The 16,725-nt window shown below is 36.7% G+C and overlaps 2 protein-coding genes across 2 annotated transcripts in view; both read left to right on the plus strand.

Moving 5' to 3' along the window:
- The first annotated feature begins 448 nt into the window (after window positions 1-448).
- On the plus strand, window positions 449-6,897 carry LOC110463510. Its single transcript, XM_021518151.1, has 2 exons — window positions 449-561; window positions 3,682-6,897. The coding sequence occupies exon 2, from the start codon at window positions 3,687-3,689 to the stop codon at window positions 6,117-6,119; it is 2,433 nt and encodes an 810-aa protein (XP_021373826.1). The 5' UTR covers window positions 449-561; window positions 3,682-3,686; the 3' UTR covers window positions 6,120-6,897.
- Window positions 6,898-12,573: 5,676 nt separating this feature from the next.
- LOC110463511 (collectin-12-like) overlaps window positions 12,574-16,725 on the plus strand; it is a 10,398-nt gene continuing 6,246 nt past the window's right edge. The window contains exons 1-2 of the mRNA XM_021518152.1: window positions 12,574-12,717; window positions 14,121-14,218. Coding sequence (XP_021373827.1) covers window positions 12,666-12,717; window positions 14,121-14,218 — 150 coding nt within the window. The 5' untranslated portion in view covers window positions 12,574-12,665. The remainder of the gene's footprint in view (window positions 12,718-14,120; window positions 14,219-16,725) is intronic.

Here is a 16,725-nt window from a genome sequence, read left to right on the forward strand (position 1 = left end):
TGATATGGTCACTGGTATATTGTTTGTCAATACGTCTACAAGGAAGTTCCCATTCAAACGATCTGTACAGCATGTGTTGTCCGTGCTCTAGTTATGTATATTTGTTGCATAATAAATTCAGATGTGTATTTACGTGTATGATGAACGTGACGTACTGGTATCTTTAATAAGTGAATAGACATTGTTAGCATGGATTTAATCGATGTTTCGGGGAGAAACATTTTGTATTTACGTTGTCTAAAGACAGCCCTATACGCTGATTGCCTCCTTATTACTATATCTCTCATAGATATTCTTCTGCTTAACAATATCGCTTATGTAGTTTTTGGTTTTAACCAGTCGCAAATCTAACAATGCGTTATGAAAAACATATTGTGTATTAAACATACAGGAACATGTAATTTCGTTGAAGGAAACAACGAATTGCGCACATTAGAAACCCTATCTCGATAGCAAGTTCTGACACGGTTTAAATATGACCGCTTTAAATTTGACACTAGAACAAGTCACACTACCACAGACATTGATCAAGAGAGGAACATCCGTATCGGAAAAATGAAGGTAGCTATATACTGTAATGTCTTACTAAAGGCGTGTTGTGATCGAGTCGATAGGGACACTATACTGATGTACTGATTCCTAATTTTGATAAACGATCATTCTAGGCGATACAACGTAACAAACTACTTCATGTAGCTTAGGGTTATTTTATTGACTAGCGTTATGGATAATGATAGAAAGACGCGCATTCCTCCGATTATAACAAGATGTTCCACGCAAAATCATATTCTTTACTTGAATACACAGATTGCAGTAAATATAAGATTTTTATCTAGAGTGTTGCGTTTTCGCCGGAGTCTGAGGAGATGGCAAGTCAACATTTTCACTAATTAAGCGTCAATGTTCAGTTTTCGTTTGAGTCGGACAATTATTTTTACATTGTGACACGTGCTAGGGTAGTCATGCAACTTGATGTATACTATTAACTACAAATGCTGAATAAGGCCTATGTTTCATGGTCAATTAACTTCGTTGACGCTGGATGTTTGCGTTTCTCAGAAAGAAAAGTGCTACGTCACTCACTACGCTCACTTTCGCCTTCTGCACCATTGGAATATGTCATAGCAAAATTGAAGACTCAGTGTGTACAAACGTGTAGATGAGACTAGAAGACTAGTTTAATCTTTTGATGTTTATCAGAAGAATCTGTAGTTTGCGTAAAAATGGCTGATTTTGAAGTCGGGTGTCGCCTTAGTTAATGGTCAGGTTTTTATACCCCAGACCAATAAATTAGCCAGTCGCGGGCCTTCAATTTTGCTATGACATATTCCAGGGATGCAGAAAGCGAAAGTGAGCGTAACCCCTATATTATCGAGGGTATTCACAAAAAAAGCAATATGTTTAAGACGGATTCATGGGCGCCATACAAATAATTCCTCCTACAAGCAGCATTGTCTGTCGTCTGTTTCAGTTACTCGGGACTCCGGTGTGATGCCTCTTGCCCTATTTTTCAAGAAAGGCTTCGAACGAGCACATGAGGGAAACAAAACGTTATGTCATGTGATCAATATAATCCACTACAACATAAATGAAGTGTAAAAGTTTAGGAAATTTGTAAACTTTAAAGAGTTATATTTGACGGCTGTCTGCTTACCAGGCATAGTCTTCCATCATGATCGATATACCGGAAGTTGATATACTGTTCGGAACTCTATAGCAACAGCGGAAATGTTCCGAGGAATTTTGCGCGACTATTGCACGTGCAAAGTGCCGTGTTTTTGCCTATTTAAGCCGGTACACCTGTGTGCTTCGGCAGTCAGAATAAAAGTCTTGACAGGACTGGTTCGGCTCACTTTTTTTCTACTTTAGGAGTAGCTGTAGGTATAGGGTCTCTAAAACGCAATAGTGTAATGTTAGCGTAGATAGTTTACCAGTCACAGTACTAGCAGTAGTTTCTCTGTAGCCATGTAGTATTTTTGTAGAAGTTTTAGAGTCGTGTTTGAACCATGTCGTCGTCTATTTCATAGGTATATGGCCGTGTAGCCGTCTGTATACTGTTTGTACATTGCTGGTATTGTATTGTATGTATTGCATGTATTGTATTGTATTGTCTGTAGATATTGTAAATATATCTTACTTTTGAAACCGATGGGTCAAACGACCCAAGGAAATATATAGTCAGTTAGGCATTGTATCACCTGTAAATAAAGCCATGTTATTGAGGTGTATGTGTGCTCGAGTGCTTGACAGTGTGGTCTAAACTCATGTCCCTGTGCTTAGATATTCCATGTCATTAATAAACTACCTGAATTTTATATTTCGGTCTGTATTTATTTGCCAAACTTCCATCATATTAGACTGTAAGACCCTGACGGACCCAAGATCACCGAACCTGGGTGTTGGTTTTGAAGTGAAAAAACCCGATCCTTTTACAGAAGTATAGTGACAGATTTAGTGTGCCACCAGTATGGCGTTTTTATGTTCGTATAATTACCTCTGTGCTACTTAAATCTAATTTAAATGACTGCACATATTACGCGAACTATTAGTGCTGTAATTGACAGTAGACATATCGTACCCGGGCATGGTACACGTGTGTATTATATAACACTGTAAAGAACTATAGGACAGTGTGACGTAGCCTCCTTTGTACTAACGTACTCGCTCTGTCGCCAATCTACTCAATACCTTAGTTAACAGCGATTACCGAGTGGTTCATAAAACTGTTTTTAAATTGACTGACTCTACAAACATGTATAACACTGTTCAAACAAATATCTTGTCAGTTGGTAACTTCAGCCATACTGGACTAGTAGGCTTTTAAAGGTCTGACGACGGACGGTAACATGTTTTATGCCTTTTATGAAGGGTGAACAAAAAATAGGTTTAATAGAAAGTGACTGTTTTTCTTTAACGATTGTTAGCAATTCGTGTTATAGGGCTATAACACCTTGCGCACTTGCATATCAATTTTCATAAAGTATTTATGTTTTATAAAGTTAATCTACGCTGCTAAAGCCAATTGGTGCATTTCTCGGAAAAGCAAAGTCAGTATTGTCAAAGTCATATCGGCGACGTTAAAACAGTTTTCTTTCACTTGGCGTAATGGTTTTATAGACTCACAAGTATTGCATTTTCAATGCACCGTAACGGGGGTATCCAGAGCAAAGGAGATGCTATGTTTTAAGTATGATGTATCTTACTTTTGAAACCGATGGGTCAAACGACCCAAGGAAATATATAGTCAGTTAGGCATTGTATCACCTGTAAATAAAGCCATGTTATTGAGGTGTATGTGTGCTCGAGTGCGTGACAGTGTGATATAAACTCATGTCCCTGTGCGTAGATATTCCATGTCATTATTAACTACCTGAATTTTATATTTCTGTATTTATTTGCCAAACTTCCATCATATTAGACTGTAAGACCCTAACGGACCCAAGATCACCGAACCTGGGTGTTGGTTTTGAAGTGAAAAACCGATCCTTTTACAGAAGAATAGTGACAGAAAAGCAAAGTCAGTATTGTCAAAGTCATATCGGCGATGTTAAAACAGTTTTCTTTCACTTGGCGTAATGGTTTTATAGACTCACAAGTATTGCATTTTCTATGCACCGTAACGGGGGTATCCAGAGCAAAGGAGGTGCTATGTTTTAAGTATGATGTATTTATATGTTGCAGGTAAGATGTTGAAATCAGTTGCATTTGAAAACTTCGGAAATTTCGTCGGCTACCAGAAGCTAGAATTCGAAGAAGGAGCGAATTTTATCATAGGCAGTAACGCTGTTGGAAAAGGATTAATTTTGGATCTTATCAGACGTTGTGTCTCTACAAAGGAATACATATCTCATTATAGAATCCATGATGAAGACAAACCTGCTTACATCATCAGTAAATATCTTGTTGAAGACAAACCTGAATGTACAGAAACAATAACAAAATTAGGTGAATTATGTGGAGTCAAAGAGATCAAGGGGAACTGTAATGTTGTTGGCTGTATCATTATACAAAAAGAAGAAAAAGAACGAAAACAGGAGGAAAAAGAACGAGATGGCACAACGGAAAACGTCTACAAGGTATATAAATTAGGCCAAGTGGAGATCGGAGAAAACACACATTCCTTTTTAAATATTTGGAAATGTGATCAGAAATCCACTTTTGTAAAAACTCAAACATTGGTAGACGTGAACAAAGCCTTCCAAAAGTTTCTGGGTTGCATAAACGGTGACAGTCGCAAAAGAACAGAGGAACTTCAGAAACTATTGAAGTTTTTCAAAGGACTTGAAACCACTCATAATAGTGAAGAATATGAACATGCCCATGATAGCGAATCATCTGAATTGTTACGATCAAAATGTTTGGGACTGTTTCAGGCAATTTCCGACGTCTCTGTTTCGGTTTTCGCGAAGAGGTCCATTGGACCAGTCCAGTGGGACAAGAGTGTCTTTGACAAGCCAGGCGATGAAGACAAAGGGAACAACGAAACGATAAGAGAGAAGCGAAGAAAAAAGAAACACGATGATGCAAACGATAGGGCAGAGATCCTTCAAGAGCTACTCCCTCCAGAAGAAACTGAAGATCTGCAAACTGCAAAGAATATTTTCGCAACGTTGATATATCCATTTGAATTTACATTCAAAAAAGTCGTCAGAAAAAAAGACGAAACAGATGATAAAGAAAAAAAGTATGATATCTACCTGCAAAACGGAAAGAAAAATGCCCCCACACGTCTCGAGTTACTACGGGTTCCTGAAGGAATTATAGAAGCAATGCACTTTTCCTTGATTTTGGCCCAGAAGAATTATAAAACGATCTGTTTGAAGGAACCGGACAAAGGCATGCATCCTCAAATGATAGAGAAGATGAGGGATCTTGTCTTGCGGTCTCAACACCGTAAAGGAAAGGTTTTGCTGCTGGTATCTCACAACCCAGCCATGATTCATCACTGGGCTATCCACCGTACGTTTGTTTGTCGACAAAAGCGCGACAAAGAAGGAAACTCTGTTCACAGTGTATTGAAAGTCAAATCCGACGACAACATGAGGGTGAGACTCATTCATGAAGAATTGAAAAACACAATGTTTGCGGCGTCCGTTTTATTTGTCGAAGGGATACACGACAAATTGGTCATGACTATGGTATTTGACCAAATTCTTCATCCTGACTTTTCCCTCGAAGATTTCAAATCAGTAAACGCTTATAAAGATAAAGGAAACGACAATCTGGAAAGTTTAAGAAAATTAGTTTCTGGACTTGCAGTTGTTAATATGGACGGGCAGACCTGTCGAAAAAACTTGACGGACATGGCAAGAACAATTGAACTTCCATACATTTTGTTGCTGGATATAGATGTAGCCTACTCATGCACGAGATTGACAGATAGATGGAAGCATGTAAAAACACTTTTGAAAGATTTCGGTGGTGCGGACTACAATGGAAATAATCAGATAGAAGAAGTCAAACAAGAACTACAGAAAAACGTCAAGAAGACGAAGGAGGAATATCATTCAGAAATGAGGAGGAAATTAAGAGACCATAATATTGAAGAAGATGATATTGATAAATGTATTGAAGTAGTGGATAATTGTCGTCCATACCAAACACCAAAGGGAAACAACAATACACAAATGTTCAGTGAGGCAGTTAGTTTGATACAACAGTCTAAAAACGATGTGGAGAAAAAAGTTGCACTATGTGTCAAAGCCTTACTAGATCCAAACAAGGACAAGTTTGAACAAAGGAAAATACAAGAAATGCTTGGTGTGAAGGAATGGCCGGAAAAGGAAAAAGAAATTTCACCTGCTGTTATAAAAGATGAGTTGTCAAAAGCCAGGATTCACTGCTGGGAAAAAGGAAATTTAGAGGAGGTCATCTGCAAAGCTGTCTTGGTCAATAATTCTGCCGAGGAGTTAACGTTTCTAAGAAATGTTTTCAACTTGGCAGCAGTGGATAAAGAAAGGTATGGGAAAAAATTCTTGTCGCATATTGAAGAAGGTCGTTTGAAAGACTTAGTTTCTAAACATCTCCTGAAGTGTGAAGAAATGGAGAAGTTCCTGTTATTTCTTTTACAGCAAGCAGATAAAGATTTTCCGCTGAAGGATACAACGGCAAAAATGTGATGGCAGATGACATATAACAATCTGACGGAGCCTTTGGCCTTTTGCAACCATTGGCAATTATGGCGAATTAGAGAACATTCTGATACAATTAACACATAGAAAGGAAAATATGGACAACTTGACCTGTCGTAATATAAACAACAGCTGTTGATCCCATAAATGGGTTCAATCTCGGACATTGGTCGGTCAAATATCCGGGTTTTGTTTGGTCTCTGAGTCGAGTGAAATCCTTACAGATTATTTAAGAATTCTACATCAAGAAAAATATTCATTTTGCGACTTTGCTGTTTTCTTACTTAATTAACTATTTGCATACATGCTATATTTGATATTTTATGGGGACAGTGAGGAGGAATTATAATTCCAGAAATATATTCAAAGTGTCGTTTGTGCTCTGAAAGCCTAATAATAATAAGTTAACAGTTGCTATGCTGATTTTGATTTAACACAATGTGGTATCAGACGTGATTACGTCATTTCGTCCTATGTGTAGCGAGTCAGGGCGGACGGTCTCTCGTGTTATGTCTTAGAGACAGTTTTGAAGCAATCAACCTCTTGACAGCATAATTCCGTTATTTAATTTTACAATTATAATTGACATATTATCGATTGTTTTTCTATAACGTCACGGAAGCACGGTAGTTTAGTGGTAGGACGCCGGGCTGGTGACCGAAGGGTTGCGGGTTGAGTCACGGCACAGCGAGATATTTTATTCCGCTTGTTCCAGTCTACTCAGCTATAAATGGGTACGTGGTTGGGCAGTGCTAGAATTGTTGAATGGCAGGTGTTAGCGCCGAAATGGCAGCTCCGGCTGTATGCTCCCAGGTAGTTGAGAAAGGTATTGTCTGGTTGCAAAGGCCCTATTACCACGGATAATTGTGAACCGCTTTGAGACGACCTACGAACTAGGTTGTGATAATGCGGTATGTAAGAACCTCGAATTATTATTATTAAAATATGCTGATTTTGTAATGTTCATGGTCAGACCAGATCAGTCGGATATGATCTTTGAAAACTACTTTCACGAGAAATCAGTCACAGAACACAAGTTTTATCTCACACTGCGAGAATCTTATCATTCATCCGCCATGCTTGTTGCCGGCTGCGCCGGTAACAGCAAGGCGAGCGATCCAGCTTACGTCGGGTGGCCCACCGCCGCAATATTTGACATAATCGAGTGATATGTCCACTCTGCTGGTACCGCCGGCTTACTCGCCGGTGGTCGAATCGAGCAGGACCCTTGTGTCATAAATGGTTTTGAACTACTCGTTCCGACTGGTCGGATAAACACTTTACTAAAACTGCAAATTCGATCAAGCAAAACGGTTCTTTTGCCGGATCAGCATCCATTCATAAGGTTAAAATTAAATTTGCTGTATATGGTCTTGAAGATAACTCATGGTCAGTCATCGGCAACTCGTCTGTTTTCTTTTATTATACCATGGAGAGATATTGAATAACTGTATAATAAATCCTTAGGGTATACTGCCGTAATATACGAGGGATCTGTTTGTACCTGTCTGTTGATTGTTACACATTCAGTTGATTATGTATGTCCTGTTGGATTTGTTGTGTTTTCTGACTGCGGACTCTAATAAAGATGATGATTTACGTCTAAGGGCAGAGGTACCATAAGATCCGCGTAAAATAATTTGTAATAACTTCTGTTTTGTTATGTGTTTGCTTTGCCAAGACAAGGCAATACTGAGTAAAATAAGTAAATGTACATACAGTATGAGTGATATTGACCGTTTTATTGAATGCCAACGTGAATAGCAACATGTTTAATCACAAACTCCTGACATGAATCATATAATGCTATAAAGTCAATTTATGACCATGGTGGGAAGTCACCACGCTGTCTGTAGGATTATAAATTGAAATGATGTACTTAACATGATTTATAACGCAAAATAGCAAGTTTATATTGCTAAATATTTACTTAATCGTGAAATGCCTTGCTATGGCTAGTCATATAGAGGTACCCGAACAAGTGATTGTTAGTTATCTGTTGAATGTAACTTCATTTAGTGTTGATTGTTTATATTATATAAAGACTCGAGGATTACCGAATGTCTTATAATTTGAAAATTAACTAACGACAGTTAGCTACATGATAATCAACCATCAAGTGTTTTGGGCCTTTTTCTCCCACAACATTCAGACATTTTATCTAGAAAACTGTATGTTTCTGTAATACCTTATTCCTGTTTACCAACCGGGCAAACAATTGCCATGAACCATGACGTCACAATGGAATATGACGTCACAAAGCACCGTTACTTGACATCATAATTAGTAGAATGACCAATGGCATAACGTCCACAATGTTACCCACCTAGTGAGTAACCAAAAATGTTTACCAACTCCTAGCAGGTTTATCAAATAAGTCGAGCGTGAGGAAACCTAGTGATTGTGGGAGAAATAAAAAACATGCGAGCCAGAGCATTGCTAATAGTTGCCGTAAGAATATATATTGAAATATTTAAAAATATAGTCATCATTGAATAAATACAAATTTTGAAATACATTGTTGTTTTATTCGTGTTTTTAAAACGCTTAAACTTAGTGCTACTCTTTCCTAAGTTCTTAATTGCACTTCCGAACTGAAGTACAGCAAATCCGAAATTCAAAGCCTATGTAACCTTGTAGATAAAACAGTTGGAGGTCGTAATGATTATTGATGTGTACCTGTCTCTAAACATGAAGTTCAGAGAACTTCGAATCAAGCGACCTTGCTTCAATTTTTTTCGTAAATTTTGTATGTTTTGTAGGTCTGTCATTTTTAATTAAAACGGTAAAGCAATATTATGCATTTTTGAAGTAAACTATGGAAACTATGACAATATATAACTATGAACAAATGCTCAATTGGAGTAAGTAGGCGTTATATTCGGCACACCCAAGACAAATTATATTCATTTATATAGAGAGATTCTCCAACGAGTGCTGTTATTTTCTTGAAGGGTACGTATCGTGCTAGTCACCGAAACGTCATACATAAACACTTACTGGGTCCAGTTGATCAAAGGGTGATTAGCTAAACAGTGATAAGCGCAAATTTCGATTTTTTTGTATCTTTGAAATGCAATAATCAACCGAGTTCAAACTTTCTAGATATCAAGTACTTAGTAGAGTAAATTTGCGTGTAAAATTACAACTTTTTACCTTGTATATTGACGAAATTATTAAAGGTTGAACAATGTCGTTAAATAGTGATTAAGCTAATAATCTTTCGAACAACTGGGCCCTGGTCCGTGCTGGTTGGTTTTTATGCTTATCTAACTAGTTAGTTAATTTTAAATTATCTAAAAAAAACCTGCATACAAATGAAAGGTTTGAAGTGTGTCTTTTAACAATCTGAAAACTAACTAATGAGGTGTTGGATAAACATAATAACCGGCTGTCAGAAATCGGTGATTTATTTTTCTCCTTTAACGTTCATATCATACCTTAAAAAATAGATATTTTGTGGGAAATACACGATTCTTGTTTCCAGTTTTACGGGGGTTATGGGAGAAAAGAAAACAGCAGTATTTGACTCACCAATATTTGTCGTATCCATGTTATAGGTGAACTATTCTAGTATATATATAATGTAGGGGAAAAGCCGGGACCCGACAACCTGCTTTATTTGCGGGGAACGGAATGATTGAACACGGGTTTAACTAAAAACAATTGTATGTGATCACTGTCCACACCGGCTACGTATACTGCTGTAACTTGATACTAATATATATCCAATGATACCACCACCCTAATATTTATATCACTTAAACCCCCGCTCAAACACTCAAACATCGACCTATGGTGAACAGATTACAGTTTAAGTCATCTCCATCGATTTAAAAAAAGATAAAGAAATAAATCAAGGATTTTATTGAAAAATCCAAAAAGCGAATTTTGTTTGCAAAATAGATATTGTACAAACGAATATAATAGTTAAAAAGTGGCCCCTTTTGCACGTGACAAAAGGCGTATTCGTGTTAAAGTCCAATTAACGAGCCGATAAAAGCCAAGTTAACATTGAGGAATTCCGATACGTTACCTGTTCGTTACTCACGAGTGTACACTTCTTTACACAACGACTTGGTAACTTAAGAATGCGCTGATGTCACTCGAGAACAATGGTGGCTTTGAGTAAGTAATAAAATGCCCTTGGCGAATTTACATTAAGTCCTAGTGGACTTTGTAACGAAAACAAATTCGTGGAAATAGTAATGAAACGATTCCGAGAATTGTGGTTTTCTGCGAAGCCAGAACAACGAGTACATATGTGTTGTTTGTTTTATTTTGTGGGAAGAGCCTTAACACATTGCACTATTTGTATCGCCGGGAAACACGTTAGGCTGTATCTGTTCTATTACATTAACAAATGTTTGTTTGTTCTCATACATTCTTTTACTTATAGATCTCGTTCTCTGTTTTCTTAAAACTACGTTTGAAAATGTTTTCGCCTTATCTCTTGTTTGAATTTCACAATTTGTATTTGTTTTTCATTTGCGTTTAACGTTGGAGAACCGAACTTGGACATACTCTCATCTGTTAATAACACGAATGTCACATCAATATCAAGTGCTAAAACGTGGTTAAGCTTAATGGTACCTACACAACCATTCACCTTTCTGTGATTTGCCTTTCCCTCGGTTTGAAGAACGGTTAGCCAAGACACGGACTCCCCCAAAGGTTTTATTTTGTTGTTTAACTCCAGTTTTTGATCAGCCTTGTCTTTTAATGTTACCTAGTGAGGGAATACAAACTTACACTGCTATGTTTGGTCAAATATTTTCACAAATATTTCGTTCTTTATCCCCGCGACAAGCAACACGGATGATGCAAACATTGTGGTCTTTATTTCTTCATTGGCATGTATAGAATCCAATGTTCCAAATTTCCTTTGTGGTCGCTTTCAGGTCGAATGCAGACGTATGTTTTGGTTTTTCTTTCCAGGAGAATGAGACGACAGGACAGGGTATCTAATCTTCTCTATCAGTTAGGTGTACATACATCTGTAATGGATTGTTTTGGTAGGATTCTCAATTTGAGGGTCTTAGACTTACACATTGACCAAATGTAATAATCGTCATCCTGAACGTATTCATATTTCAGTGTCTACCATGAATAAAGATATTTTTTTCACAACAGATATCGGTATTCCCACTAACGACTCGTATGGTAAACCTGCTTTAAGTTATTAAACATGTTAGGCTTGTAGGTAACACCCTGAAATGATTTCGTATGCCAATCTTTTCATTACAATGCTTTATGGCGTCCTCATTTATGACAACGGTCTTTACACATCAGGACACACATTATGTATTTTTAATGGAAACAATTTGGTTTTTGAGATAAAATATGAATGGGAGGAAAGGAAGGAAAACGGCCCAAAACTCTAGATGGCTGGTTATCATGTTTACGTTAATTAGTTAATATTTATATTGTAAAAGACGCTCTGCAAACATTGTCTTCATACAATTTGAAAATTAAGTACCTTTATATTCACGATTTATCTTAGATTAACTACATATTTTTTTCGAGTTGAGATATGAAAATGCGAGAAATCTTCATTGTGCCACATGCAGTGCAGCTTCGCCGCCGGTTTTTTATGATGATATGTGGTATTTCGGATAGTGTCCTTATGTTTTGACGCTTTGAATTTTATATTTCATCGTATCAAAATAACCCATAAATGTAACTAGTTATGTAAAATATGGCTTACTACTTTTAATTACTCGCTTCCAAACGCCCCGAAAAGGTAATTTCACAGAAATGGAAGCCTCTAAGAAGCAGAAAGCGTTTGTCCTTGACAGAAAAGCAGGAGTGTTATACATGTACTGGGATACATGAGCTTAATATATTTCGACTGAAAATGATGAATTTTAGTAGATATGGAATTTCGTTATAAATTTTCTTTATAATATCTCTTAATTGAACTAACAATATCTGGACGAGATATAATTTTGAACCCCGTACTGTCGTTTGTTCAAGAATATATAAAGTCTCTTGAAAAACTATATTTTAAATATTGATACTTCTATCTAAATTTAATGGCTTTTACACCGAAATATAGCAAGATTTTATGCTACATAGGGATAATTTGTCAAATTAATTGGACTTTTGGATATACTGTCGTCATTTATGGACCGTAAAATTAATAGTTTCATTATTATTATAAAACGGCTGAAATGTCATCTGAAAAAAAAGAGAAAACTTTTAAAGCGAAATTAAAGAGACAATTTGTTATATGATTACAGCTTATCGAGAATAGGAATCAACGAAAACAAGTGTCATTAATAGTAATCAAATATAACTAGCATATTACAGGACAAAAATCTAATAGATAATACAATTATATGACCTGCACGTTTCATAATGGAAAGGTCAGGTGTTGTTTTCCTGCAATGAATGTGTTGATATCTACATCAGCTGAATTATGGGATATGTTTTTAAATATATATTTGTGACGTGAATGTAAGTGTTAGTTCTCATACTGAAATAGCTTAACAACACATGTGAGAGTACGACTTCCATGCCGTTTACAGCAAAATGAACGAGTATTTAATATTGGTCGTAGTATCCAGTCTGTGTGCAGTAGCAGGTTAGTAAAATACTTTATACATTTATTGTTAAAGGACTAGATGCGTAAAGGGTTTCTGGCCCCATCGTTGATTTAGCATTAATAGTTATATATTCGTAAAATGAGATAAACGAAGGACGCAAATATGAGATTTCAAGTATAGGAGATAAGGCGTAACAAAGATATATATAAATTCACATTTTTCACAATAAAATGCACGAATATCGTGTGCTTTTAACGTTGCTAATTGGCCATTTTGAGGCAAATTAACAAACGACCAAATAAATATTGGCATTTAAACATAGTCTTACTAGTGGTATTTCGTAAAAAGGCATGTACAATAAAAGAAATCTGCTCCAGGAAAGAAAATGCCCCATAACGCCCCAAGCCCCACGTCCTTCATCTATAGTAAAACTTGATCCTAGAGATATCATGGTTAACTGTTCGAATATGATTTAAATGTATTGGTAAAATCTGAATAAAGGATCTTTGAAAAGAGAGATACTATTCAAGTATCGTTTAAGTTAGTGTAAGGTTATGGCCTTCCTGGACATAATATCACACTCAGTACGTAGTATATATGTATAAAATATATGTTTATTGCTACATTCAAATTGAGACAGAATATATCTGTTTACTATCCATGATCAGGGCCTGGGCTGACAGTGCCAACTGATACAGACTATACCTGTGTGTTATATCCATGATCAGGGCCTGGACTAATAAGCTGTGACACGAGTGCAGTAAATTAAATAATATACCTTTTATACACAGATCCTTACACTGTCGTAGGAATGGATAATGACAGGACATGACTGTCAGCTCTATATAATGCTAAATAAATATCAATACATTATGTAAAATAACAAAAACCCTGTGGTTGTATGAAAGGTATCACACCGTGGAGTTGTGTTACTCCTTTTGTTCAGATAGTTGTAATTATTTATGAGCTAGTACGTATATAATTTGCTATTTAGTATATTATCTAAATATCCGGAATGAAGGTTTGTGAGCAACCATTTGATTTGCACTGTACAGTATATTTACATGTTGTGTTTATGGGTCCACCCTTTCATTTGTATTTTAGGGTGTATGGTATTGTATTAAGTTTAAGATATTTGTGTATTCTTTTGTGAACATAAAACACACACGTGTGTAGCACCATTATAATCTTATAATAAATACAGTATGCCAAACATCAATTACACTGTACCATACAGTTGTTTTGTCCTTCGATCTAGGACTCATCGGTGAGCTAGGTGGAAATCTAAATTAGCCTTAACTACTGTTGAAACAGAAAGGGCGATGTATCAGTCCCCTTTAGTTAAATACATTTCAAAATTTAGTAACGAACTGGTTAGTTTTTAATCAATAATGACTGAAGTTTTATATTATGAAACGTGTCCACTTTCTGTTATTTCAAGCTGCTAGTTGTCCGTTTAATGATGAGGAAGAGTGGAAGGAGTTCCAAGTTTCCTGCTATTACTTCAGTGAAGTAAAGTATGATCGGGACACGGCTAGGGTAAGATACACTTGCAAAACCGACTTTCTGTATAAGTAAACATGTAATTAATCTATGTAGATGATTGACGAGTGTGTATCAAGATTGCAAAAGCTACTTCAGGGGTTAACGGACGTATTTCTCTAGTTATAGAGTGTGGTAGTGTGGTAGTTCCCTAGTTACAGAGTGTGGTAGTGTGGTAGTTCCCTAGTTACAGAGTGTGATAGTGTAGTAGTTCCCTAGTTACAGAGTGTGGTAGTGTGGTAGTTCCCTATTTACAGAGTGTTGTAGTTTAGTAGTTCCCTAGTTACAGAGTGTGGTAGTGTGTTCCCTAGTTACAGAGTGTGGTAGTTCCTTAGTTATAGAGTGTGGTAGTGTGGTAGTTCCCTAGTTACAGAGTGTGGTAGTTCCCTAGTTACATAGTGTAGTAGTGTGGTAGTTCCCTAGTTTCAGAGTGTGGTAGTTTGGTAGTTCCCTAGTTACAGAGTGTGGTAGTTCCCTAGTTACATAGTGTGATAGTGTGGTAGTTCCATAGTTACATAGTGTGGTAGTGTGGTAGTTCCCTAGTTACATAGTGTGGTAGTTTGGTAGTTCCCTAGTTACAGAGTGTGGTAGTTCCCTAGTTACATAGTGTGGTAGTTTGGTAGTTCCCTAGTTACAGAGTGGGGTAGTTCCCTAGTTACAGAGTGTGGTAGTGTGGTAGTTCCCTAGTTACAGAATATGGTAGTGTGGTAGTTCTCTAGTTACATAGTGTGGTAGTGTGGTAGTTCCCTAGTTACAGAGTGTGGGAGTGTGGTAGTTCCCTAGTTACAGAGTGTGGTAGTTTGGTAGTTCCCTAGTTACAGAGTGTGGTAGTTCCCTAGTTACAGAGTGTGGTAGTTCCCTAGTTACAGAGTGTGGTAGTTGGTGCTTCCAATGGTCATTCCTATCACGAGTCGTTGTTATTCTTCAACTGGCCTGATAGAAAACAGCATATTTATAATGTGCCCCTTTCCCATACCACTCATAATCTGCAGTCGCTTGACCGGACAGTGTTTGGCCCATATTGTGCCTAGTGTAACAAAGGCTGATTGGCATTTAATAATGATAATGTTCCTCTGGGTAAAACAGCATCTTTTGACATAATGCATTGTTGTTGTAGTTTGTTGGTTAAGCGTCTACGGTATACATCCATTTGGTCTTCAGGTCAAATTATTGCTTTTCAAGTCTGCGCTTTTCCATTTTGTTTTCATCAGATACCAATCATATGTCACAACTGAGAAACTAAGAAAGTGTGTAATACTTCCGTACTATCTGCCCTCATGTCACGAGTTATAGTGGCTTAGAAACGAGCATTTAAGTCCGATAACCAGAAAACAAGGATAGGCCTTTAGGTTGCTTTGTTATTGATTGATTGGACCGTATATATATTGTGTAAAATATTTTTTTTATATTCATTTGAATTAGATGCAAATATCAAAACGATTTGTTTTATCCGTGCATTAATCGCATGAATAAGATTTACATAATTTTGGTATAGCCAATTAAGAGAGTATTTATTAATTTTAAAAAATAAGCTATTTCCATTTGTTCGTATAATGAAATATTGCCTAAAATCAACGGAAACGCAATCTTTCACTATCAATCAACATTTGAGTACAAACATATTCAGTTCAGTAAGCTGTACACCAATCCTCGAAATGTCAAGGGTTATGCTCAATAACGTTCTTTCCACGCTTGAAATATGTTATGACGAAATTGGAGGTCCGTACGCACCACCTTGTGGATGATACAAGTACACTGATTTGATCCTTTGATGTACATCAACAAAAAAACTCGTTGCAGTGTAATGATAAAATTGAGCGGCTTTGAAGTCGGGTGTCGGTACTCGGTAATTTGCAAAAGACAGGTATCAGCCAGCGTTTAGTCATTTTGTTAACTTAAAATAAATCTATTGTTTAACTGAAACCATTCAAATAATTAACTTCGTATGCTTGATTTTGTCATGATCACTATCACTAATATATATTTTTGTTAATGTTAACCTAATTTCATTGATAACATGGGTAATTGAAATATTATTTTACTAAGCCGGAGTTTGGTCATCCGTCTACGGGTTTCAATTAGAGATCAACAGGTAGCCATGAGTAGCCACAAGTAGATTTGCTCAATCTGTTTTTGAGAAGGTGTAAGCAAGCACAAACTACAGATTGTGGTGAGTTTTTATATTTGTTATAACATTGTTAGTTAACGACATGTACATAGTTGTTTTTCATCTGTAATATTTCTAGTCACTTTACCTGTTGATTGTATATATGACCATACCTGTATATCAGGTGCACATTGTTTACATTCGCGCGCACGATGCGTGTGTACTGATTATCTTTATAATATCAAGGCGATACATAAGCCTGTTAACACATATTGTTTAACCACATATTACCTATAAACAATCCCCATTTAATTGGCCATTTTCTTATCTAACTGGGAATAATGGTAATAGGCATAGAGTTCAAGTGTACGCGTCACGGTTGAGAGAACCGCACACG

Source organism: Mizuhopecten yessoensis, unplaced genomic scaffold (genome assembly GCF_002113885.1).
Source record: "Mizuhopecten yessoensis strain PY_sf001 unplaced genomic scaffold, ASM211388v2 scaffold10913, whole genome shotgun sequence".
NCBI lineage: Eukaryota > Metazoa > Mollusca > Bivalvia > Pectinida > Pectinidae > Mizuhopecten > Mizuhopecten yessoensis.